Genomic DNA, 25,520 nt, shown 5'->3' with positions numbered 1-25,520 from the left:
GATACGATAGTTCATGGTGGACAATGAGAGGAAAGGAGGCCCGCATCAAGGTTCATTTGTTGGCAAATGGATCGCTCTCTTTACGACTTCTCCCCCCCCTCGCAAGGAAATTCACAAAGTATATTTATAGTGTCATGTCCTGAGGGATATCGCTATAAAAGACTCCAAAGACGAAACTGCCAGCCATAGACGTATATGCCCTCCGACAGAACTCCTGCACCGTTATTTAGAATGAATTAAGAAGTCGCTGGACGAGTTAATAAACTTAGGCCAAGTATTTGTGAGCACTAGGCTCTTAACAGATCTCTCGGCTTGGTGGAAAGCAGAGACTGTGAAATTCGGAGGAACGATAACAGAATTCGGAACACGAGGCTCGATATTTATGATACTTTGGCTCTCGTGGCGATATGCATCCAGACAGAGAGCGTGAGTATCTTCCTCCACTGTTATCACAGTAGACAACTTCTTTCTGTGCATCGGCACCAAGTTGTAAGATCCAGGGACATTCCTGTGGGAGCATGTTACAGCTTCCCTTGATGTAGATTGACCGATAAACTGGGCGGCTTCACCGAACATTTCCGTTAGATCCGAATAAATCTGAGATTCAATGTTGATGGGAAATTCTGCCGTTTCGAGGTTGACGCACACTGCGTAGATCTCGACCGCAATCTTAAAGAAATGAAGTCGGTAATACTGAGGATCGCGCTTCCAATCGTATTCCGACTTCGATTCATTGATCTTCCGCCAGTAAGCCTTCCAATCGCGCACGTAATTCAGGAAGATAATATTCTCGCCGCTGAATTCCTTGGCCGCGGCAAATCGGAGAAGGGCGCTCGAGTCTTCGAGTAAGCACCTCTCTAGAGCTTCTCGGGAATAAACTTCTGGCACGCGGCTGACTTCACTTTGATTTCGCGATGCTCCTGAATCCAAGTCATCCGCGCTGACTGCCTTCTTTTCATTCCACGCTTGGAGTTCCCTGAGGATCCGATTCCTCTGCCTCCTGGAGACGACAAGCTCATAACAGGGGAAGAAGATAGTAACAGCCTCCATTGTCATAATGCCGGGAGCAAACCTGCGAGTGTTGTCAGCTGAACTGTTTATATTTGGGTTTTTTATTCCGTACCAGAGAGCCGGCACCCAGTATCTGTTGATAGCTGTCCAGACTTCGGTTGACGAATACAGCGCGGCGAACCACATGGGCGAACCGGGTAAACTGCTGATCCGTCAGTAAAATTGTTTTGTGGCGGCGATGCCGAGGAATGCGGTCAAGCGCTCACGCGGCGATGACGCAGCAGGTGATCTGGAGCCGCCAGCTGTGTATGTCGTGAATATTGCGAATCTTCCACAAAATACATGGTGTAAATATCCAAGACCAGAACAATTGCCAGAGAATCGAAGGAATCCTTGAATTTTGTTTTGGTCAGACGACGTCGACCACGTTACCATCCAAGGGGCAATCTTACCATTCAGGACCTCGCCGACATTCCTCAGGACTCACATGTTCGGAAAAGGTGCCGAAGCTCTGGAATTTTCGTGAGGTGAGGAAGATAGAGAGCGACAGAAAGAGCTAGAGATGAGAGATGAATAGGTGAATATCAGCGGGCGCGTAAGATGCACTGACTTGAATCACCAACCCAACAACAATGCACAATTCCGTTCGTTGGACGAGGTTCAACTGTCTCCATCGAAACAAGTTTCGGCGAGGAGATTTTTCACGATCGATGAAATGCGGTCTGTACGGTTGCTGCGCGTTAAATAGCATCTTCTCCTGAATACCGAAGACGCTTAGGAGCTGCATGCTGTTGGCTTGGAAAAGAGCGATTCCTAGAGGCAGATAGATGCTCATGATCCAGTATTCCGCGGCACAGGGATACTTGCCACCCATCGAATATGCGACCATGCACAGAATCCAGTAGACATGGAGACATGACACCGCGCTCAGTGCGAGTGGCAGGTTGCGAATGCGAATGCATTGCTCATGGCGATTGGCAATGAGAAAGGCGGAGCCGACGAAGAGAGCAGTCGTCCAGATGATGGCCACAGAGATATAGAGCTTGGCCAAACTGTCGAAGAGAGGAGCATCATCGCCGTTTCCTCCGACGCGGATGGATGCCATTGTCGAGGGCTCTGGAGACCAAAAAAGGCCGCTCAGAAGAAATGGGGAGCTTAATTCTCCAGCTTTGAGAAATAGGTCTGGTTATTAAAGGAGTGGCTGGGTTGACAAGATGAAATCCAACGTCGAAAGGAAAGCAGAGACACTGATTTCGAGAATTCATTCTACGCCCCGAAAATAGTCTACGCACAGGCGATTGGCAAAGCAGGCAACTCAAGTTTCACCGGCTTCAGTGGCAAGTACCCAGGAGCCAGTGGCTGCGCGAGGGAAGGTTCGCTAGTGCTAGCGCCGGCAAAGCGGCCCCTGAGCAGTCCCCACCCGCGGCCCGTGCCATTCTCACGTACCAAGGTCGCAAAATACTTAAAAACGTCTCTTGGAGTGAGAGAGTTATAGTAGCTCTATAATAGTCAGAGTGCAGTTATAGGCTCTGAGCGTCCTGTGAGCTGTCAGAACATGTTTTCACCACGCCACCTTTTAATATTTGCCCACGAGCCTGGCCGGTCCAGGCTCCACCATCTCAGTACTAACCCACGCGGAGTGCAACCAGGCTACCCCATGCGACCAATCGCAACGGGCGACTTAGCTGTGCAATAATACAATAATACTCAGGCCATACAAGTGGCGCCGCCGATAGTATTGCTTATACCGTCTCTGCACAGCTCCTAGTTAATTCGGAGTGGTGGACACAGATGCGGCAGCTTTGCGTTGCGGACTCCCCAATTCCAGATTTTGTCTCTCGGAATCTTTCCGAAGTCCAAGCCAGTCCAGCTTAGGGCCTGCAGTAGGTGAAACACACACTGTGCTGTTGCGGAAGTGTCCCTCGTACTTTGGTTGCCGGAGCGGGAGAGATCGGAGGCACAACAAGAATGCGGAAATATGACAAGTGGCCTCAAATGGAATTTGGAGTAATCGTTCGTTTTCATATTCTAGCTCTAATTTATGAGTCGAAGATTGGCCCAAAAGCGGGCACTCCACTTGCCTTCAGCTCAAAGACTACGTTTTTCGTGAGCTGTGGATTGCTGATCACACACACAGCTTCTGCATCAAATTCCCGAATGAGTTCGCGGACAATTGGCACCATGTCCACTCGTCCGCTGTTGTGAGTATCAATGAGAAGTAGATTGGGATCGAGCTGCTGCACTAGGTTGAGGACGTCACGACCGTATGTCCTGTTCGGGTTCCGCGTCTGCCAGATGATTCGCAGCGAGGGGCGATTCTTCTCGCTCAAAAAAGAGAGACATGGCCCTATTCCAGATCCCGTGGCAACCACAACCACCCTGCGAAAAACTCGCATCACGTGGATAAAGCCGTACATGAGCACTCCGCGCTTCCATAAGTACGTTGGTCGTTGATCGATACACCTGGTTGTCCAGTCCCCTGCCCTAGATACTAGGCAAGAAAAGCTCCTGCCATCGGAATCTGGGAAAGTTGCAAAGCTGTGCCAGTCCTGGAGCGGGTGCTTGGAGAGTGCTATTACTTTGCCAAATGCAGTAGATGTGTGATCGAGGTGGAGTCGGATAGCATGCGGTGAGAGGTACTCTGGCCAAACTCGCACGCGGCGAAGGAGGAGCCAAGGATGAACGATGGAGACAATGATGACTAGCACGAACCAAAACGCAGGGAGCTTGAGCAAGTACTGTCCGAGAGACAAGCCTTGCGCAAGTCGGGCTTGATCAGAGAAGACAAGCAGGAGAGTTAAGAAAAGAGTCACTGCCAACCATCCAAAGAATCGATGCATGAGTTCAAAATAGTCGTGTCTTTTTGTCCGGAACTTAGGATGTGCAACCACAATGATGGCGACGAGAACGAGGAGTAAAACATAGGATAGAGCAATTACGGGGACGGAAATCATCCCCGGGTCTCGATTAATCCAATATTCCCGTGATATCAGAGCTACCAAGCCAGTATACCATAAGAAGGCTGCTACACCGCATCCGCTGTGGACTCCTCCATAATGATACGCTTCTGCGGCTCTTTTGCGCAGCACGAGAGGAGCCGAACGTGAGATGTGGCAGATGCTCAGAAATATGGCATTCACCACTAGCGGATGTCGTGAAAGACCACATACTAGTAAATTGATGCCCGCTGCGTTGACGAATGCAAGGACTTTCTGTCTGCTCTCCACCATAATGATGATGAATGCGACCGTATTGGCGCAATAAACCAGCGAAAATAGGCGGCGGTAGATGGTGAGAATCAGATATCGTATTGAGGCAAAACTCATTCGTGGGTTATGTTGAGCCTCAGTGTCCGAGTTACTAGAAAATCTCTTCCAATCCCACGTGCTGTCATTGCTGATATATGTATCGACTGATGTTGCAAAACTCGGCTTGCTTGAATGTGCGGGAGGAGGTAGGCGGGGAGGAGACGACATCCTGTATCGTCCTGCAATTGAAACTCCACGATATATGGAGGACGGTGTGAATATGCATGGATCAGCGAATTGAACGAGAAGATTATAAGAAGGTCAATTGGCTTTATTGTGAGATAAATACCGAGGAGTGCCCACGTGATTGTTGTCAATGCTACACCACTAGACCAAAAGGCATCATAGGCTTGACTAGCTCATGCAGTCATTTTCATATTCGACGGATTTTCCACCCAACGACCCTCTCTGGTTCATAACGGTAAGATAACTAGTCACGTTACAAGAAAGTGGGGGTTTGTTGGGCCACCTAAGGTTCCATTATAAATCGCTTGTTGTGGGTTTAAGCCGATATTTGTATTCCCGCCACCCAATCGCTGGAAGATCGACGATAATTAGGCCACTATACATACTGCTCCCGTGCTCCCGTGCTCCCGTACCTGGCGAGCCGCCCCCCTCTCACGTGGTCGCTCCCCACCTAAATCTACGTTCCATCTTCAAATGGACCCATCTAGGTCTAGGGAAGATAAAAAAAAAGCAGATAAACCTGGCGGCAAATATTGTCACTAGAAAAGACACTGCCACTCCCGGTAGTCAGTCTCGCGTTCATCCTGGACATTAGTAGCGAAAGAGTCGAACCCCGGTGGAATTACTTGGTGGTATGGACCATTGGGTAGATTTACACAGATTACGTTATGTGTGCCTTGAATGTGAGGCTCACGCTCATTTTCGGAAGAAAAACGTTTCCGAGAGCCGGGATCGTTGCTGCTAATTGCGCCATTCCACACAAACAGCTGATTGTGAAGAGCGTCCCCGAAAGGCAAACACGGCGGCTTTCACTATTTGACAAACTGAATTGCAACAATAGGCAGAATAGTGATACCCAGGTGACAGAATATCCCAAATCTCGCGATCCATCGAAGCAAGGAGCTAGTCCGGATGAAATACAGAATTTCGGGACAATCTTGGAGGCTGCCGACGAGGATTGGAAGTCGCAGGGGTTTGAAAAAGCTGACTAGAAACTCCGAGGGCCTCACGATACTTATTTTTAGGAAAGCGGTATGGACTTCGGCCTTTACATGAGAATGAGTGTGTTGAGACAGTCGTCATGTCATAGGAAGGAATTTCCGAAGAGCGATAAAAGAAAGCGACTGGATAGCCCAAAGTAGACTCATTTTCGTCTACGGATCTCATGACACAACATTATGCCACCTCAAGACTGATGTTATTATTCAAAAGTTGATAACTCTAGGAGAGGTTACACCGGCTCCGCTTTCATGGGCTGCGAAAGTCAGGCGGGACGACTTTGTTAAAGACTTTCTCCGCATCGGAATCGACCTAAATGGCCCTAGTGTGGCCGGGGCTCTCGTTAGTAGTGTCTCTGTGAACGACCCTGAAATCATGAATATGTTTCTCGAAGATGGAGTCAATCTAAATGAATGCCAAATAAACGGTTATACACCTCTATTTTGTGCCGTCATCAAGGGTTATGAGAATGTGGCACGAGAGCTTCTCAAAAAGCGTGCTAACCTAGATTCACGTGATATCGACAATTGTACACCATTGTACTATGCTGTCTCTATCTAGGATCTTAATATGCTTAAGCTTCTCCTCGATTACGTTACCAGAACCTTGGGGCATGACGATGTCAATTAAGACGGTTTTGTTCGAAAAATTCGAAGTGCATTGAGAGGCGATGGCCAAAATTGTCACGAATGTCCGGCAAGGATCGATCTGAATTTATCCTTTGCCGATAAAGTGGCCACCGTAAGTCTCGAAAATCCTACGAATATTGAAGGTTCTTGTGTTGAGGGTCAGTTATCACCAAATTACATGGGTATCTAAGCGGGAAACCATTCATATAGACCAGGCTGAAAAGTCGAAAACCGAAGGTATTTTAAAATGCTACAGAAGAATCCTACACTAAATGTTTCCATACATTGGTATCGAACAAGCAAGCGTGGAGCCAGAAAAGAGCAAAATGCCCACCCACAGAAGCAATCGAATAAGCTGGAGATAAGATTGTGCCAAGAATTGGAGTTCCTACAGGTCACATACAGGGATTTTACCCCTCATCAATATTTCCTGTGTTTTTTGGTCATTCATTAGCTAGTATGCCACTTAAATTGCTGGGCATTCCCAAGTTTATCTAAATCAGAGATTTGTTTCTTCGTGATTCACAATTCCATGGACTATCGTACGTTCAGATTTTGACATGATCCAACTTGTTTTGTCACTGACGACTCGGCTTCGACCCATACGTGAATTCTCACAAATTCTAACGTTATATTGATCCGATGAATATGTGTTCACTTCAGTTTGCCCCCGGGGAGTTTTGACGATAGCCAAACGGCTTTTATCGTATTTGTCGTTTTCATACAGCTGAAAAGGGCAAGTTGCTGATCTCTCAGGTGTGTATAAGTTTCGCATTGCCCGGCACTCATACGAGCTGATAACGAGCTAAGCACAATTTGATAAATCTCATCGCTTCAAAATTTTATCCATCAGGGCAAAGTCGAATGTATTGTGACCAGGCAGTCAGGTCAGAAGAGAAAACGACGAAAACGACGATATTCACTTTGAGTACTATTGTCGATGGGACTTCCAAATTGGAAGAAGAAAGAAGAAAAGAAAGAGGAAACAGTCCAACTATCTACACAATTCATATCGATCACATAGATGTTGGTCCAAGAAAGATAAGAATCTGACACAAAATTTATATTACGAATTATAATTGCGGCATATCCTACTAAAAACATTTCATTGTTCTCATTGTCATAGTAACAGTTGGGAAGAAGCATGTCTAGATAAAGGGTTCCATAGAAATTTAACTGGACAAACATATATTTATCAAGCAGGTTGCACTTTAGAGGACAGTTGTAACCATCACTGTATGACTTCAATACAAATTTCTCACTCAGAAAAATGTTGTTTTTTGGTTAAAAAATCAATTGACTTCTCTAAAGGTTCTTCTTTTCGGAAAGACCGCTTTTTCCGGGCTAATTCGTCCGCAGGGCTTTGGAGAAGTGTGCCAAGACACTTACAAAATTGTGAAGTTCGGGGGATGGGCGCATTGAGTGAGTCCACCCGACTATATGCAGGAAGCATGTAGTTGTTGGGTGATGCCCGACATGACAACAGTCGGATAGGACGAGTCACCGAAACGTTTGATGTAATTAGTCTTCCTGTGCTGTCCGTGGCGGAAAAACGCAAAGTAATCTTTTTGGTGTCAAACATCTTTTACGGGAAAATGAGAACCATGTCAACTTCATACCTTGATTAAGTGGCTTACTTCGCACTTTTTCCAGGTCGTATCAATATTCAATTGTCGCAGGTAGTCTCTTGTTGCACGATCTTCGCAGCTCGGGAGTTGGACATTGAACTCTACTGTAGCCTTGCGAGAGATCGGCTCCTTTTTAAGGCCATGTGACAGATCCATGCTGCCTGGGCACAAAAAGCTTTCCGTTTTCATGACTGCGAAAGTCTCGATGTCAAATTTGGTTATATGAGCTGCGGGTGGCAAAGATGATGAGAAAGCCTACCTGCACTCTCTGGGTCGCTTTGTGTGTCAAAAACAGTTATCTTCTTTTCTAAGCAACCCGTGCCCGTGTGTCGCCTTCGTGCCAGTTGTTCCGTTTTTTCGGTTATGTTGACAATTATTCGTGTACAGGAGATTTCACTCACGGGTCTCAATCGGATCGAAATAGGGATATGGCCACCCATAAGGAAAGCACTCCCAGTGACACAGACGTCGTAAATGAGTCGATCTCTCCAATTATGAGAATACACGGTCGACTCTGTCTGCTCTAGTGAATCTTCTACCAAAGTCCGAATCACGGGTACCTCTAATTTCCCTCGTAGAGTTGGCCAGAGAAATCGACGTCGCTCAACAGCAGCCTCTAGATCATATCTTACGGACCCGAATCCAGTCTTTATAGTCTCTGGGAAAGAGCTATCAAGAAAGAACTCAAAATCATAGAGATATGTACCAATCGAAAAGACTGAATGGGACTGAGGAATATTGTTATCCGCTCCGAGAGAAGTTCGCATACGAGTCAGCGATTGACTTGTGCCATATGTCGGAGGCTGTGTGGTATCATCTAAGACCGGCCTATGCAAAGGAAATGCTGTCGCCATGGGGAAGAGATCACTGTCATAGAACAAAAGATCTTGGGTGATGATTTTATCGTTCTGTGGTATGTCTAGTAATTGAGAAATAGTTAAGAAAGAGGAAAAAGTCCACCAAATAGGTTTCACTTACCACCAGGCCAGTCAATATGAGCACGACCCTTAAAGCATAGCCTTATGCTTTTGATTTTGACACATTCACTCAGCTCCATGTGCAATTGACCACGGATGACGGCCGGCTGTCTGAGGCTTGAGTTGGGCTTATCAAAATGCCGAAGGTATAGAAATGGCTCTAAAAGCGCGATCTTTAGCGTTATACCTCGCCCGCTAGCCACGACTCTCGCGTTTGGCAGGAGTGAACCAGCTGCAGGTGACCTTGGCATTTTGCGACTGTGTTCAACTAGGGTGGTAACAGAATTCTCAGACCTGGCTCCGATATAAGAAGACATTCTGTTTCTCGGTGTTCGGCAGATTCAACAAAATTAGATGTTGTATGAGGATGAAATTAAGATCGAAATGTGCCACTTCAGGTTAATTAGACAGCTCACAATGGCAATCAGCTATTGTTCATGCGAATTAATGGCACCACGACATACTGTATCTCTAAAACACCTTCTTTCATAGTGCAGACTAAGGCTCTTAACCTTTGATGAGCCCCAGAAGAAACAGATTTAGTTGACAATTCGTAATCCTGTGAAGAATGAAATTCTCGGAAGTTTTAAATGGCTTACTGTAAGCCTACGTTTTAGCTTTGGTGGAAAAGAAGACAAACCAACGCAATGAGGATTAAATTTAATAAACTCTGATGTCAATCTTATTGCGAGCGATATTCACCCCGGAATAGGTAAATGCGCGATAAAGTGTCGGACGCCGGATTTGGGAATTCTGGCAAATTTTAAATGATAAAATTTCAAATTTTGTTTTCTTCGGCCCTTATGGTTCTTGAGAGAGTCCATTGTAAGAACTCCTGTTCTACATAAGGCATGAAGAGAGTCAAGTTGCATACGGAAATATTTTGTCATTTTGGCATTTGACTCGACCCGATTGAAGAAACGAATACAGAACGGATACGGCATTTTGGTCAATTTTAGCCCCTCTACTTAGACCTGGTACGTCCCACTTATCCCCGGGAGATAGATAGAACAAAATACTAAAGAAGAGCCTAATTAGAGGCGGAAGAAGGCTCCCCCAAAGTGCAGTACATGTGGTGAAGTTGGGCATACACGAAGACCATTGTAAATAATAGAGAGAAATGAAATTCTAATACAGATCACATGACATTTTAAATTATGTAAGTTCTCGGATTACAAAATAAGGAGTGTCCCTAACACAAGCGGGAGTGTTCCTATCAATTCTCCTATTTTCGGCGCCTTTGGGATAGTGGGTGGATGCAAATAACGTCAAGAAGATTGATGGATGGAATTTGGGTTGACGGTGTGAATCGGGTCCACAAGCCGAAGGCGTTGGGGGCCACTGGAAGGCACTAATATTTGATAAAATTGGATCGGTTCTGAAAGCGGCAATTGCCAAATTTGGTAGGGATCTCGTGCCGATAGAAACTAAATTCCGGCGGTCCCGACATGATTGGAATCAACTAATTTATTCAGAAATTCAAACCAGACGATGTAATTTGTAGACTTGGCGCGCACACGCTTGGGAAAACTTAACTGGTCGAATATAAGTCCTTACTGATCATCGAAGCAATTCTTTGTTTTGCTCACTGAGGCTGTGTAAACAGATTCACGTTTTGTTTTATCGTTCCAATGGCTGAGTAATGGATTCCAGACGAACTCTTGATCCGGTAATTCCGATAAACCATTCACAAGCTAAGTTTACTTGAAAGCAATTACCTGGTGTGGTCAGACGCCTCGCCCTTTAATTAGTGCTCCGACCTCCCCTTGCCTGCCAACGGTTTCCTATATCACAAGCATCTCCTTTACACAATGGCTACAGATCTGTACGGTTTATCAGCCGGGTCAATCGTTCTGGTCACTGGCGCAAATGGTTACATTGCGTCGCATGTAATCAATATATTGTTGCAACGGGGATATCGTGTTCGCGGGACTGTACGCCAACCTCGCCCATGGGTGGACGAATTTTTTCAAAACAGGTATGGCAATCGGTTTGAATTGGTCATTCCAGACTTTGGCCAGCATGATGCCATCGCTCGTCTGATGGCGGACGTTGCTGGAGTGGCTCTAATTGTATGTGGCTCTTGTATTTGTGCAAGCTAGAACTAATAGCCCAGGCAACTGATAATTCGTTCCTTGATGATCATGAAATCATTACTCGGGCCGTCAAGTCTACTTTGACATGGTTGGAGGCAGCGTCGAAGCAATCCACCGTGAAGCGAGTTGTTCTAACAAGTTCTGCTACCGCCTGCATACTACCACAAGCCAACAAATACGCTAAAATCCACAAAGGTATGATACAAGAGACAAAATCTCATTTCATCGCTTATTCGTCCAGGAACATATAACGAGACTTCATTGAACGCTGTGGAATTGAATACACCCGAGTCGTGCTTACCCGGCCTTTCCGTCTACGCTGCGTCTAAAACAGAAAGTGAGCGACAGGCTTGGTTGTGGGTCGAGGAAAATAGGCCAAGCTTTGCTTTCAATTCCGTTGTACCCGACTATAACGTAAGTATTCGGCTAGTAAATTAGTTTTTGCTAATTCATTAGCTAGTTCGGCTCTTATCTCTGCCCCCAGATAGTTGGACCAAGTATGGCAGCAATATGCAGGATTTTGCAAGGCTATGGGGATATTATGAGGCTTTACCCTCCTGGTCAGATGAATAAAATCTCATGAAACTTGACAGGTTTGCTAACCAGGCATCTAGTGTGGTATGTTGATGTTGAAGATACTGCTCGCCTTCATGTTGCAGCACTCCTAGACACCTCTCTCGCCTCTGAGAGAATCTTTGCAACTGCGGAACCATTTACTTGGCATCAAGTCGTCGAAATACTACGGGACTTATGTCCGGATAATCTGCGTATCCCGGACCCTCCATCAGAAAAGATGTATTGTTTAGTTGATTTCACAGAATCAAAAAAGGCGGAGAAGATTTTAAGTGACTTCTTTGGTCGGTCAGGTTGGACTTCTCTCCGAAAGTCAATTACCAATGGCATTGCCAATTCCTTTTGACACCAAATCCAAATCGAACTTGTCTCGGCGGCATAAGTGTATTTTTGATGAAGATGAGCAATTTTACGGACTTTCGTTGAGTGGACCATGCTTCTATGCTAGTAGTTGATTGGGGCGTTTCCCGCAAGGGCGTATTTAATACGTATTCTTCATTATTGTGGGGCTCTTCAAAGTAGAAAGAACGTGTATCTGGGCCTCACTGCAATTTTACTATTTTAGAGAAGTCGTGATCGAGACAAGGAGCAAGTACTTTACCATTGCAAAACTGGAAAATTCGAGTCAATTGTTTAGAGTGATATGGGATATGAAAGAACCGGCAATTACGCCATGGTTCCGCTCGTCAGTTCCCACGTAGTATCACCAAGAAACCCGTAGCAGATAAGCGGAAAAGCAATGATTTACCAATCCGTACGGACTAAGAGGTGTTCATGCTGCCACACCCTTTCACGCGAAACAACAAATTGCGCACAACACTGCGCGCGAACAGCCTCAGTTCTCCCAAGGCGTATTCTTCCCCCAGACTCCCCCAACCTCAAACCCCACCACCCAAAAAGCGCATCCAGCGCAAGAGGAAGCGCAATCTCACTCGCCGCACGCGCACTCCATGGCTCAAGAGCAGCCTGCATTCTCATCTCAAGACTTCCCTGCGCCGGTGCAGAAGGGTCACATGTACTCGTACTCCAGTCGCAGCGCAGATTATGATATCCGCTCGGCGTGAGGGCACGGGGGATATCTAGTGCTGCGAGAAGAGCGACGTTGTCATAGTCCTTTGCATCATTGTGCCATGCCCATCTGGAGCCATGCACAAAGACCGCTCCCGAGGACGGAAAAGCGTTGTAGTTGTCAATCAAAAAGGTTAAGTACACCATTGCTTCGTGGCCCCGATTCATGGGGACTTGGAGGTGGACTGAGGTTGTGTCGATCGGGCTATCGACATTGTAGATGCAGATGTGGTAGCGGGTTGAGAGCATGTCGGATAGCCATGAGGGATCGCCATCTGATGAGACGCGGGATACAACTAGAGCTGGTTTTGTTCTTTCTGATAGACTGGGACAGATATCCCGTGCCTCTGGTAGTTTGGTGGCAGTGGTTCTGTACCGGACTTTTGTCCATGCGAAGATGTTGGGTGCGGAGCTGAATTGGGGGCGGTTCAGGAAGAGGGTTAGGGAGAGAATAGCAATGAAGAATAGGAGTTGGATGAGTGCTCTGTGGACTTTGCGGCGCATTTTGAGGGGTTTATAATCATTGCGAGGCAATGGAATACAGAGAATAAGTTTAGCTGCTCTGTTTGTGATAACATCCACGGCTCACCCGTTGTCCATCGGAAGAGGCGACATTTGTGTTGCCTGAGGCAGCAAACTTTGCTGTGTAACCACGGTATAGAACCAGCGGAGCGGGTCTAATCCGTCGGGTCTAGTCCTTCTAATCAGTCCCTATTGTTGAGCGCGGTGAGGGCCCGATTTATTACAGGGGGCGGGTAGATAGGTCTACCATTAGAGAGCATTATGCACAGCTTTACACACATTGAAAGCGCGTTCGCTGAAGCACCGGGCCCTATAGCTTCACGGGCTTTCCTTTACATTTGTCCTAACTGTTCAGCAACAAGCCGCGTTTGGGTACTGTAGACAATCAGATCTCACAATAGCCCTTGGCGGAGGACCTACCAATCGGATGGCGGGATAGGACCCAAAAGTGGCTCTTCTCGGCTGGATTCTTTGTTTGCTATAGACGACCAATTATCTAGCAAACAAAGAGAACTGGGAGTATGGATTGAATAGTTAAATAGCCTGGTTCGCACCATCTTGAATTTTGAATTTCTCACAGATCCTCAGAATGCCAAATAATGGGACTCAGCACGAGCTCCTGCCCGCGAAAGGAGTGGATATCACATGCAACCTTTCGAAGCGACCCCTCGACAAGATAGTGAGACAACGTCTCTCTTGGGTGTACGGAGTGTCAGAAAGAGAAAAAAACTGTCAGAATTATCGACCCACTGTTTGATGACCAGGCTAATATATTGGGCCGCGCAACCGCCTCCTGCTTCACCTAGCAGTTGTCACTAACCAAACGATGGACACCTTTCGCCATATTTGGCGCATTTTTATTCACGCCCTCATGAATGATCGGCTTGATCAAATCCCCGCTTTTTGGAGTATCCTGAGTCGCCATTTCATCCTAGTAGCAACCACCCGTATCCTATCACTCAAGCCCCAATCCTGGAGCCCAACCCCACAGCAACTCAAGAGCCCCAATTCCGACAGCCCCCAGCTCTGTCAGGCGCTGAGAAGAGGCCCTCTCCAGCGGTTATGTGACGAACGGAATATAATTTATGCTTGAGGCATGATAGTGACTATTGAACGTCATTGTAGACTTTCTCAAGCCATTTCACTGCCTTGCTACGGTGCTGTCTAGTACAGGTGTGTCACTCAATAATATTGCAACATATTGCTCTCGACCAGTTCGCATATTTCTGTCTTCGCGCCAACGAATCCAAGCTTATCCAAAGCGGTAGATTCATGACTCATATGCGAAGAATTGGTCATAGGTTCTGCTCGAGCCCTCGCATGGAAGACATTGAATACTCGCTATTGTCTCTCTTGTTTATGGTACCAGTATCATCCATGAAATGTGATGGATGCAAGCTGCGCTGTCATCAGCGAGAGGAACTCGAGCGCTGTTGATCGGCGTCTTGTCGCTGTGGTTATAATGAGACATATGTTCCTAGGGACCATCGCTTCTCTCGTAATTCAAAATCGCCTATGCGTAAAAGCTCAAGTATAAAGAGATTGAATCATCTGGATCCTTGCTGGGTGGCCCAATCTAACCAGCCTGACTTAATTTGTTCTCAGCTTAGAGCTTGTTTTTTCTTACCACGCGAGGAGACTAGACTGTTAGACTAGTTGTGACTTCGTGATAATAATGGTGAACAGCTTCTGATTCAGAACCATTCCACGGGGCAAATGATGTATCACGGTCGTTACGGTGCTACGCAGTGTGCTCTCTCGGTCTCCGGAATCCCGTAATACAATATTCTGTGATTGTACACACTTCTTACAGAGAAAGACTTGGCATTCTTGTCTGACCTTGCCGGACTTTCGAAATGATTCTGCCTCATTATCCTCCTAAGTGACCAATAGATCTCCCAGGTGTGGTGTGAGCTCGGTGTTATACGACAAACACCGACGGAGGCGTCTGATAACGCTGCTTAATGACCCACTAGAATTAGAACATGTCGGTCGACAATGCGCGGCCCTTCGGTTCAAACAATGTTCAAACTACTTAGGTCGCCGCCATAGCCACACCGAGCCTTACTCGGGATCTCTTCTAGTTGCCATATGGAGCAATGATCAGAAGTGTTAACATTAATTACCCCTAAAACACATAGACACGCCATTTCACTACCCCAAGAATTATGAAAGTGATTCAATTTGGTCACCCATCAGTTATATCAGAATATTCTGTTCACTAGGATTGGGGTGGTTAAAGTTAACCACCTCTCAAGCGCATACACCCCAGAAGCAATGATCAAGTGATCAGGCTTGACCACCCAAAAAAAACATCGCAAAATGCCATTTCACCCGATTTTACGGCCTCATAAATAATCGGGTGATGCCATTTGATAATCCAGTAAAACATCCCAATAGACCATTTCATCTCTAGAAATGATCGGAAAGGATAAAATGCTTCACGAGTCAAGCAAACCACAACGTACCGTTATGCTAACTCTATTCTAGCGCAATAATTACCATCCGTGGTCAATTGATGCTATTAGAGCGCGATCCCCTTCCTATCTACAGTAGACAATGGCGTACTGTCAAGCGAGGTCTCCTATTAAGCTCCGACTCCCGTTTCGCCCCCTCCACGGCCCAAGTTAATGCCCTTCGTGTAAGTTCAGCACGCTACTTCTTGGCTTCCTGCTCCCGCCTCCACCACAATGATGGCATTTTCATGTCATAGAGCTCACAAAGTACCGCACGTCCAAGGGCTGGCGCCTTTTGCAGGACTCCTCATGATTCTGTTACGGTCGCTGGGTTGCAAAGTACTCGCATATGCTCCTGAACTACGCTATTCAATTTCCCTAGGGTCCCAGTCCTGCGGTTGCAAGAAATATAATAACAAAAAAAAAATATTTCTTTCAGGATACAAACTAGAAATAGAAAGAAAGCAAAAAGATACCCGCGGTCTTTTCGCTTAGGTTGTCGCTACCCTGCACCAGTTCGGATGTGGTTCCATTGGATGCCAAGTCACCAGTCGGGCAATGTGCATCCTATGTTATCTACCTCAATCCAACGTTTTGGGCGTTGGTTAAACTGCCTAGACCACTCACTTTTGAGATAGAATGATCATCACATGGTCTTATGAACCTAGCCGGGTGGTCGAGCCAGATCTAGAGAAATCTAGCCAAGGTCAAGCTCAGGTCTACTATCCCGAACACACGTATTGAAACAGACCATCACGATTTTGTTCTATTTATCAAGTAGTGCCTTTAATAACAAAACTTACTTCAACCGGATTTCCTCTACCACCTCAATTTCAAGGTAGCAGCAACAAGCCGCAGAGACTCAGAACTTGTTAATAACTATTTGTAGCAGGACTAAGAATATAAAGCCTCAAGGCCCCGGATTCCCTGTCGAAGACATGGACACCGATCAAAGTGAGTGATACCGAAAAGACGAAGAGAAGATGAATAGAGTCTTCTACAACCGAGACTGTGATCTCTGGGTCTTAGTTGGACATTCCAACATGTTGTTGAGTCTGATGCATATGCTGGTCTGTAATTTGAATCCAGCTTCTCATCTCGACATAACAAGCGACAAATACGGTGAAAGATACGATGATATGGAAGGGGAAGATCCTGATTTAGATATCTTCAGCTTGGATAACGCGGACGACTTGGATATCATCAACACTTCAGAATATGTTGAAGGAATTGAGAATTCCATCCAACTGCGCGTGAATTTTCAATTGTCGACACAGATCTACCATCATCTGGACGTGGTATGCGAATAAAGATTCTCGATATCCCATCGACACCGCGCACGCTTCCGTACACCCAGTATTGCTTATATGGCCGAAGCGTCGAGGCTCATATAGTCCGTTGATAACTTCCTGGAAATAATAATCTCTATTTGTGACCTGGAAGCAATTACTACTTGACCCTTGTTATAGCAACCTACGCAAACAGACCATAAGTGTAAGCAGGCGATATTTAAAAATGCCAGGCGACTTCAAGACGCTTTCCCTTTACACCACCAACCAAGATGATTTGCAGTCAGATTCATCGCGCAGTATTTAATCCAATTAATGATCCCTCACAAAGTAACAGTGGACGGCTGCACAGTTGAGTCAAGTTCAATGGAGACCTTCCGCAGTATCCCAGCCTTTACGAATTGCGTCGTAGAATTCTGTACAAATGATATTACTCATCGCAGAATCCGATGAGGGTTGTAAGTGAGATATTACCTTCAGGTGATGTACTCCCTGGAGAACAAGGAAGGGATACGCAATGCTGGAAGCCATCTAGGCCGGCAGTAATCTCGAGTCCCTTAGTTAGCGAGTAACTCCCAATCAACAACCTGGAGGAATTAGCTCACTTGATAGCGGGCTATGTCAGCCCGAACGAGTTCTTCCCTTTCCCGTATTCTTTCAATCAACTCCTGGAGTTGTCCCGATTTCGGAGATGAATGAGAATATCGCACGCGGTTCCTGTTTTGCAGTGTTTTGTAGCTATACCATTTGACCGAGCTCGCAGTAACTGTATAGTTATGCGAAACCAGCCACGAAAGAAAGTCGATGTGAGCAAGGAGCAAATATGTTGCATGGTCAACACAACGATCATCAGACCGCGCCATGTCAATCAGGCGACCGTGTATTAATGCATCAGAACTGTATTCCGATAGAATTATTTGGATCTTCTTCGTATCCAGCTTGTTGTTCCGAAGACAAGTCGCGATAGACCGTGTAGTATGTGCTACACTCTCCAAGAAACTGCTGGCTTCGAAGTCTGGAGGGGGGGTCATAGAGAGGATAAAATGCTGAGGCAATCAGCAGTCACTGGAAGATTAATGTGTGAAAACTATGGGCCGTTGAGGCTTTGATGTGAATTCAAACGTGGGGCCGTTAAATTATCATTCTGTAGCTAGGTTTTTTTCCGGGGCGCTATGGGCCAACTTAAATCCGGTCGTGCAGCGATAAGGCCCAGATGCCACCAGACCGAGGTTCGTAGTATTTGTCAGTATAATGGCCACCCAGGTAATTTAGCCAACTTCCGCATTCTGACGCTTACTCATCTGGCAATTTCCCAATCAGAGAACTATGCCCCGATGTGGCCAGATCTCATCTGTATGTAGAGTTTCTCCGCTTCTCTGCTATAAATATGGACATGATAGCTAGACCTGAATACCATCATTTTCAATCATCCCAAAACCCAAAGCGTCTGTCTGACTTCGTGCTTGATCAGCGCCCCTGTATAACGTAATCAGTAAGCGAGCTCCGCACCCCAAAACACCATAGTAAACGCAATTTACAATCTTAAATATCACCACATATCACTTTTTTGGATTCCTGTTAGGATACGGCATTACAAGGACGAATTATAGAGCATTGGCGGACTTGAGGGTTTTGGTAGGTGCACAGTCAAGATATATATATTTGAATTTTATGGATCAAAAATTACACCGTATTTTATGGTAACACAATTAAATATTGATTCGGTATGTTGAATATCCTTAGATAGTACCAGTTACATCTTGACAAAATATCCAATCAATGATTATATAGAGTCAAGACGTCATCGTCGTCGTTGTTGTTGTTTTTGCTGTTGAGATATAAGGATATAAAAATATCGCGTTTACTATAGTATTTTGGGGTGTTCAGCTCGGTTGCGTGTCCAGCTCGATTACCGATTACGTTAGTTAATAACTAACATAATCAGATAGGTAGTCTTCTGCACCTCAGTTAATCCACTCTGTTTAGTGAGCTACATTCTGTTATAGAAGCACGACACGGATTTCTTGTCAAGCCCTTCCAAGTTAATACCTGCTAGCTGGTTTCGGTCCCGAGGTTCTTCCGCCGCGGACATGTATAGATCTAAATGATGAACGAGTGATATAATCTTGAAACAAAAAAATCATCCCGTCAGTCCTCCCGTGCTATAGATATTAGCGTCCCAATCGGACTAACATCAGAGACAGCAGGTGTTGACAGAAAGTCCGATAAGACCGTTAAATCCGTCCTTACAATTGTATCTCCGGTCTCTCGCAGTAGATGAAATAAGTTTAAGAGGACATTGTAAGTTAAGAAAACAGTTAAAGCATCGTCTCAATTACGCGCGCTGAAATGAGATGTGCTATTCCGGTTCATGTATCAAAAATGTCGACCAGCAGATACATAGAATCACACCTACATCTTGATGGACCCGGGGATAGACGTCCAACAGCTCTCCAAATAATAGAAGACGAAGCTCTAGAGGGCAAACTTGGCGGCAAAGTCTTTGTTGTCACTGGTGTCTCTTCTGGAATTGGCATCGAAACTGTTCGTGCCTTAGCAACAACAAATGCTACGGTTTATGGTCTTGTTCGGGATCTGAAGAAGGGCGAGCAAGCCCTCGCTTCTATCCTCTGTCCTGGTCGTGTTGAGCTGCTACATTGCGACTTGGCATCACTTGAAAGTGTTAGGTCCTGCGCCGCCCAGCTTTTGAAGAAGCCGAACAACAAGTTGAACGTCCTAATCGCCAATGCAGGAGTCATGGCCATCCAGACCCGGACGACCACTGTGGACGGCTTCGAAGCCCAGTTCGGATCCAATCATCTCGGGCACTTTCTCCTCTTCCAGCTACTCAAACCCACTCTTCTGGCATCCTCGACATCGAATTTTCAGTCACGAGTCGTGGCACTCACATCCTCCGGCCACCGACGCTACGGCGTGAACTTCGACAACCTCAATTTCGATGCGCCCGATTCTTACACTCCGTTCGATGCATATGCTCAGTCCAAAACCGCCAATATCTACATGGCGAATTACATTGAACGGCATTACGGTAATCGCGGACTGCATGGCTTGACCGTACATCCCGGTGGCATCTGGACTAATCTCGGCATCCATCTCCCAATCTCGGTGACACAGGCCTTTCAAAGCGACACAAGATTGCAAAATACGTTCAAGTCTCCCGAGCAAGGTGCGGCCACATCAGTGCTTGCAGCAATTGGGAAGGAGTTTGAAGGTAAAGGACGTATCTATATTGAAGACTGTGGGGAGTGGGGACCTTTCGAAGGAGGGACGCACAATCCTGCTTACCGGGGCTATGCGTCCCATGCGTTTGACGAGGAGGCAGAGGATCAGCTGTGGAAAATCTCTTGCGAGTTAGTTGATGTCTACGATGACGACTAGCCGACGGAGATATAAATTTTTGTTTGACGCATCTTGTGAAATGTTATTTACAAGAACTATCATCTTTTCCTCCTCTCTAAGAAAATATTGTTCGCGTGTTGAGGATCGTTATTGGATATCTGGCGAAAAGTAAGGAGCAGATCCTGATGGCCGGTCGACTCAGGGGAGGTCGTCGGACGTCACAGCAGAGACCTGGAGAGAGATCATGGAAAGGAAACGAACGGGTAGTGAAGTTATTGATCATGATCTCCCAGTAGGGAAATCCTATCTATCTAGGGCGGTGGGCGCTGACACCTCAGGCACCCACCCATCAGATCCTGTTCCTTGCTCTGGGTCTCTCAATGTCTTCTCTGGATTTCGAGCTGTTGAGACCGTGTTCACTCCCACGGACCCTCATGGATAGATCTGTAGATAGTTTCATGTTATTTCTCTACTAGGCATTCCAGAATCTATTCATTTCATTCACTCCCATCTTCCGTTTCTAGACGAGCAGGCCTCCCTTATGATTACGACCTGGCATGGTTGCAAGTAGCGTCTTCCTCTATTCCAGCCACTCCATTTTGAGGGCATGTCGTATGGAATGGACAGTCTAAGTCGGATCCATCCGAACCTGCCTTGGAGTTGCTGGAACTGGTGGAAATAATATTATCTTTTTGAACGAGCGGCTTCTTCGAGTAGTTAGTGGATTGACTAATAATAGAACTTTAATCAACATTGGTCGCCTTAAATTCTGCTATACATTATGTGACTATGGTGTGAAAGGCAAAATATCTGCGTTGATTTATAGGTTCTACACTCGCGCGTGTGCTGCCGGTGCACAGCCGAAAGTATCCCTGGCATCTAAGACGGACGAGGTTAATGGACTCTCTCACCTTTCGTATGGTACGAAATACGAAGCTAAGCTGATCAGATCTCTCATTATTGGAGGACCCGATACATTTAAGGAAAGGTTTCATCAAACTCCGCACTGTGATAGTATTCGAAGGATGGTCTGCCACTTCCAAAAGGGCTGGGAAGAAAGACAGGATCTCAATTCGGATTTCACAAGTTACTCCGATGTTCTGTCCTGTTTCTTTCACGAGGAAAATTTATATAAACCCTCTGGGTCCTCTTATTGAGGTAAAGCTTTTCGATGATCCACTCATGGCAGCGAACAAGTTGTAGGGAATCATCCCTTCCAACGGAATCACAAAAGGTTTTCATGACAATGCGAATGAGGCGTACATACCGTCAATTCAGATTCAATATCTTTACAAAAACTCTCAGGCCTCCAACCTCGACACTATCCACCAGCAGATGGTATGCTTTAATCCGGCTTTAATAATATACCTGTAACAATAAATATAGCAAGATGAGTGGATGTTGAATGTCCATAATCTTTTGACAAGCTCGAGCACATCCAGGTTTGTCAATACGTAAATAACGTTCTGGCACCATAATTTTCAGTTGATTCATCGTCCAACGTTTGACGTCAATTCTGTTCCACCGGGTTTTTGATTTCGATCATCTTTATGGTGCGCTATACTCAAGTGATGCAGGAGTAGTTTTGGTTGCTAGAGAGATAGACATTGCCGAGGTCTCTTTGTTCTCTGCGGAGTCCTTTGCCTAAGATATATTCAGATCGTTTAATAACAAACAGCCGGCTGAGAATAATTGCCTCGAAAACTTGCAAGCGGGTGCTATAATGTTGATTGCGCAATATTGGGCTGGCTCGTCGCGCCATCGAGCTATGGAGACGAGGTTGGGGAGATTATTCGAGTCAGTGGATGGCCTGCAATTTCGTTCGAAATACCCATTATTCACAGGTCGCACAGAATTTAGGACTTACAAACTGCAACCATGTACGGAAGATTTCATCACCAATTACTATTGATGGAAAAGAGAGCGCAAATTCGGTATTGTTTTCTGTCAATATCGCAAATAGCGCTCTCTAATGCTGGAAAATATCAGGACTATGGAATGAGCAAGAGATCAAACCAGGCGACGCCGACGGTAAAGATCTCGGGGTTGAAACGATTCGGCCCCTTTGACATTCGAGAATGTCGAACACCTAAACAATTTATAAGGAATTTGGGAAGAATTATGATTTATAGAATGTGGCATAACCCAACCAATGGCACTTAGTACAGTCAGCCGGAAATGTAACATTAATTGCGCCGGTGAGCATGCGTTGACTATCGGAATTTCTTAAGTCACGTATTACTAGAGTATGCCAAAAATTGTTGACATGGTATTCTACGGCTTGTTGTCTCACCTATCACAAGAAGCTTATTAGGCTGGCACACCCCCGTCGTTAGACCATTGGTCCAGATTCTGCATCATAAGTGGTGATTGATGGCCGGGATCGCCAGCGCCATTGGCTCGAGTTAGGTGGATTTGATTGAGTCTTTTGGAAGTTTTGCCGGGTCGGAATCCAGGGCTAATGCTATCCAAACGACAGCTATGGTTTGTAATGACTCCGAATTTCTCTATGCCCCTACTCAAAAGCTAAATATAAGATGCCGGCACCAAATAGAACTGTGAAGCTGTATTCATTGTCTGATTTACCCTGTCTACCATTTACCCACCATTGACAATATCTATGCACCAATCAATCCCTCCTGACGAGGGAGATGGAGCTGATGATGGCAGTGACGGCAGCATTAGGCCTGGATTTCACCCTGGCAAAACTTCCGAAAGACTCAATCAAATCGACCTAGTTCGAGCCAACGGGGTTGGCGATCATGTTGCCTTGCCACAGCTTGCCGTTTGTGGCGACCAATCAGCAGGCAAAAGCTCCGTTCTTGAGGGTATCAGCGGATATCCTTTTCCTCGCAAAGATGGGTTCTGTACTCAGTTTCCCACGGAGATCGTCCTTCGTCACGACAGCTAGCCTTTTGCCGAGCGCATCTCGCTCACATGAGGAGAAAGAACGATTTGCCACTTTTCAACGCGGCTTTGTGGACTTCAGCGAATTACCCAAAATAATTCATGATGCTTCTCGTCTGATGGGAGTCCGTGGCTTCAGCGACTCCGCTGATGCCCTTGCTTTTGCTGCAGACGTTCTCAGACTGGAGTTGGTCGGCAGTACAGGTCTTCATCTGACATTGGTTGATCATCCCGGCTTGATCTCCGTATCTGAGGATGAGGAAGACGTTTCACTCGTTCAAGGGCTTGTCGATTCTTACATGGAGAGCTCGCGCACTATAATACTTGCTGTGATCCCAGCAAGTAGTGACGCAGAAACGCAGAAAATCATTCAGAGGGCACGTCATTTCGACAAAGAGGGTGTCAGGACTATAGGGATCATCACAAAGCCCGACCTTATCAACGATGACACAGAAGAGCGAGTCGCACGACTAGCCAAAAACCAAGATCGCATGAAGTTGAACCTCGGCTTCTTTCTTCTCAATAAATCCTTCTCCGAATGAGTTAGCTCAGGAAATGAGTTTCCTGCAACGCCATCGGGCAGAATTAGATTTCTTCTCTAGTGAACGGTGGAGGGTCCAAGATCTCGACCAGTCAAGAATCGGAATCGACAATCTGCGTTCATTCTTGGAAAGATTACTTGATAGTCATATCGAGCGAGAACTTCCAAAGGTCCAGAAAGAAATTCAGACTTTGCTGAAGCGTGTTCGCGAAGAGATTTCAGACCTCGGAAATGAACGAACGACTCCCGGCCAAATTCGCACTTTCCTGACTCGTGTCAGCAATAACTTTCATTACATCGTCAGAAATGGCCTCGATGGAAATTATGACGATCGTGATAGATACTTTTTTCTGATTGATGAAGCAAACTCGTCTCGTCAGCTCCGGGCAGTGGTACACAGAGAGAATGAAAAGTTTGCAAGCTATATGAGGAGGCACGGTCAGCGAAGGAAGATCACTTCGCATGATGGCAAAACTGCTTCCTCTGAAGAATCAGAGCTTGAAGATGATGATGATGCTAGAGATGGGGATGATCAGAAAAAAGAGCTTCTGGTTACGAAAAAGGAGATGACAACTTGGATAAAAGAGGTGAGAAGGAAAAGACATTTTGGTAGGATAATGCTTACGACAATAGATGTATCATCAGTCAAGAGGTCGTGAACTTCCTGGAAACTATAACCACTCCCTTCTACAGCGATTGTTCCATAGCCAATCATCTCGCTGGGAAGATATTTCGCGGCGTCATGTCGACTCTGTTGTGAATCTAGTGTCTCACTTCACGGAATCAGCTATAGCTTTTGTTGTCAAAGACGTAAACGTTAGGGGTAACCTGGTGAGAGGTGTCACAAATCTCTTGAATAGGAATGCTGAAAACACTTATACTGAGCTCAGAAAATTAGTTCGCGATGAACAGAGTCATCTGGTCACGTATAATCATTATTATTCCACAACATCCAAAAGGCGCGGCAGAGCGATGCAAAAGCGCAGATCAAAAAATCTGTGGAAAGTGCAACTCAAAGTGGATAGGGTGGTAGATTCCATTTCACTAATTCTCCAGACGAGATGAACAGAATGGTCGTCGCTCTTCAGGAACGGGTTGAAGTCAATATGGTCGATCGAGCTTGTTACGAGGCGATAACTGACCTTAATGCCTACTATAAGGTGATCATCTTCAACATTAAAATTGAATATTTGCTGAGCTGTTGATACAGGTTACGATGAAAACCTTCGTTGACAATGTTTGTCGGCAGGTGATTGAGCGGCACGTACTCAGACCTCTGACAGATGTCTTTGATCCAAACGTTTTCAGTGCTTACTCAGACGAGGAGCTACTGCGGTTGGCTGCAGACTCCTCGGAGACTAGTCGACGTCGTATCAAAGCAGTCCAGCTCCAGCAGGCACTAGAACAAAGCCCCAAGGATCTTTCTGGTTAGGTAGAGTAATATTTGCGATATAGCTTTCTTTAGGTATGGTTTTTCCCACCGGGTTTTTCCCACACCCCGGGCGTGAATACGGAAGAATCCATCACCTTGCTATGATTGTTATTGTTTTGTTCATCTAATACACGTGCCTTCACCCCAAACGAGGGAAGATGTTCATTCGTAGAACAGGGCCGGAATAGGTTGTTGTCCAGGTCTGTTCTGTCTCACGATACACCCATTGTCGTGGTATCACGGATTCGGGCAATAGAGACTCGCAGGGAGGCCATGGGTGCGACTCAGTATATTTCTAAGATTGATCGTGGGCCCCTAAGACTCAGGTGTGACTGGGCGTCTACCAAGGAGAAAACCAGCAAAGATCAGGAAGTCATATTGGGCGCAGTGGTCGACGGGACACCGAAGATGAGGAAGGGAAAGAAGAGAGAGAAACTAGGCCTTGACAAACAGTTTCCTTGCCAACCGGTCCCCCCTGGGTGTGCCGTTCCGACACGCCCTCCGCGCCCGCTCTTGACCCTCCGCGGCCGCGCCCCGA

General features: G+C 46.1%; 7 protein-coding genes across 7 annotated transcripts; 4 read left to right on the top strand and 3 right to left on the bottom strand.

The window, feature by feature from the left end:
- Positions 1-222: 222 nt before the first annotated feature.
- On the bottom strand, positions 223-2,116 carry N7510_008170 (uncharacterized protein; the record flags this gene model as incomplete). Its single annotated transcript, XM_056980095.1, has 5 exons — positions 223-1,044; positions 1,124-1,213; positions 1,278-1,403; positions 1,499-1,567; positions 1,622-2,116. 5 exons carry the CDS (start codon positions 2,114-2,116, stop codon positions 223-225), a joined length of 1,602 nt encoding a protein of 533 aa, XP_056830304.1.
- Positions 2,117-3,050: 934 nt separating this feature from the next.
- On the bottom strand, positions 3,051-4,337 carry N7510_008169 (uncharacterized protein; the record flags this gene model as incomplete). Its single annotated transcript, XM_056980094.1, has 1 exon — positions 3,051-4,337. The coding sequence occupies one exon, from the start codon at positions 4,335-4,337 to the stop codon at positions 3,051-3,053; it is 1,287 nt and encodes a 428-aa protein (XP_056830303.1).
- Positions 4,338-10,549: 6,212 nt separating this feature from the next.
- On the top strand, positions 10,550-11,753 carry N7510_008168 (cinnamoyl-CoA reductase; the record flags this gene model as incomplete). The annotated part of the gene is made up of 5 exons (XM_056980093.1): positions 10,550-10,810; positions 10,855-11,029; positions 11,076-11,248; positions 11,295-11,394; positions 11,449-11,753. 5 exons carry the CDS (start codon positions 10,550-10,552, stop codon positions 11,751-11,753), a joined length of 1,014 nt encoding a protein of 337 aa, XP_056830302.1.
- Positions 11,754-12,151: 398 nt separating this feature from the next.
- On the bottom strand, positions 12,152-12,979 carry N7510_008167 (DUF3431 domain-containing protein; the record flags this gene model as incomplete). The annotated part of the gene is made up of 1 exon (XM_056980092.1): positions 12,152-12,979. One exon carries the CDS (start codon positions 12,977-12,979, stop codon positions 12,152-12,154), a length of 828 nt encoding a protein of 275 aa, XP_056830301.1.
- Positions 12,980-16,496: 3,517 nt separating this feature from the next.
- N7510_008166 (uncharacterized protein) lies at positions 16,497-16,763 on the top strand (the record flags this gene model as incomplete). The annotated part of the gene is made up of 1 exon (XM_056980091.1): positions 16,497-16,763. One exon carries the CDS (start codon positions 16,497-16,499, stop codon positions 16,761-16,763), a length of 267 nt encoding a protein of 88 aa, XP_056830300.1.
- Positions 16,764-19,124: 2,361 nt separating this feature from the next.
- Positions 19,125-20,141, top strand: N7510_008165 (WW domain-containing oxidoreductase; the record flags this gene model as incomplete). Its single annotated transcript, XM_056980090.1, has 1 exon — positions 19,125-20,141. One exon carries the CDS (start codon positions 19,125-19,127, stop codon positions 20,139-20,141), a length of 1,017 nt encoding a protein of 338 aa, XP_056830299.1.
- A 2,581-nt stretch (positions 20,142-22,722) lies between these two features.
- Positions 22,723-23,551, top strand: N7510_008164 (dynamin family protein; the record flags this gene model as incomplete). The annotated part of the gene is given in 2 exon segments (XM_056980089.1): positions 22,723-22,999; positions 23,010-23,551. 2 exon segments carry the CDS (start codon positions 22,723-22,725, stop codon positions 23,549-23,551), a joined length of 819 nt encoding a protein of 272 aa, XP_056830298.1.
- Between the last annotated feature and the right edge of the window lie 1,969 nt (positions 23,552-25,520).

This window comes from Penicillium lagena, assembly GCF_028827675.1.
Source record: "Penicillium lagena strain IBT 129212 chromosome Unknown utg000006l_segment0_segment0, whole genome shotgun sequence".
NCBI lineage: Eukaryota > Fungi > Ascomycota > Eurotiomycetes > Eurotiales > Aspergillaceae > Penicillium > Penicillium lagena.
Note: the sequence above shows the minus strand (reverse complement) of the source record. Positions and strands in the feature narration are given on the sequence as shown.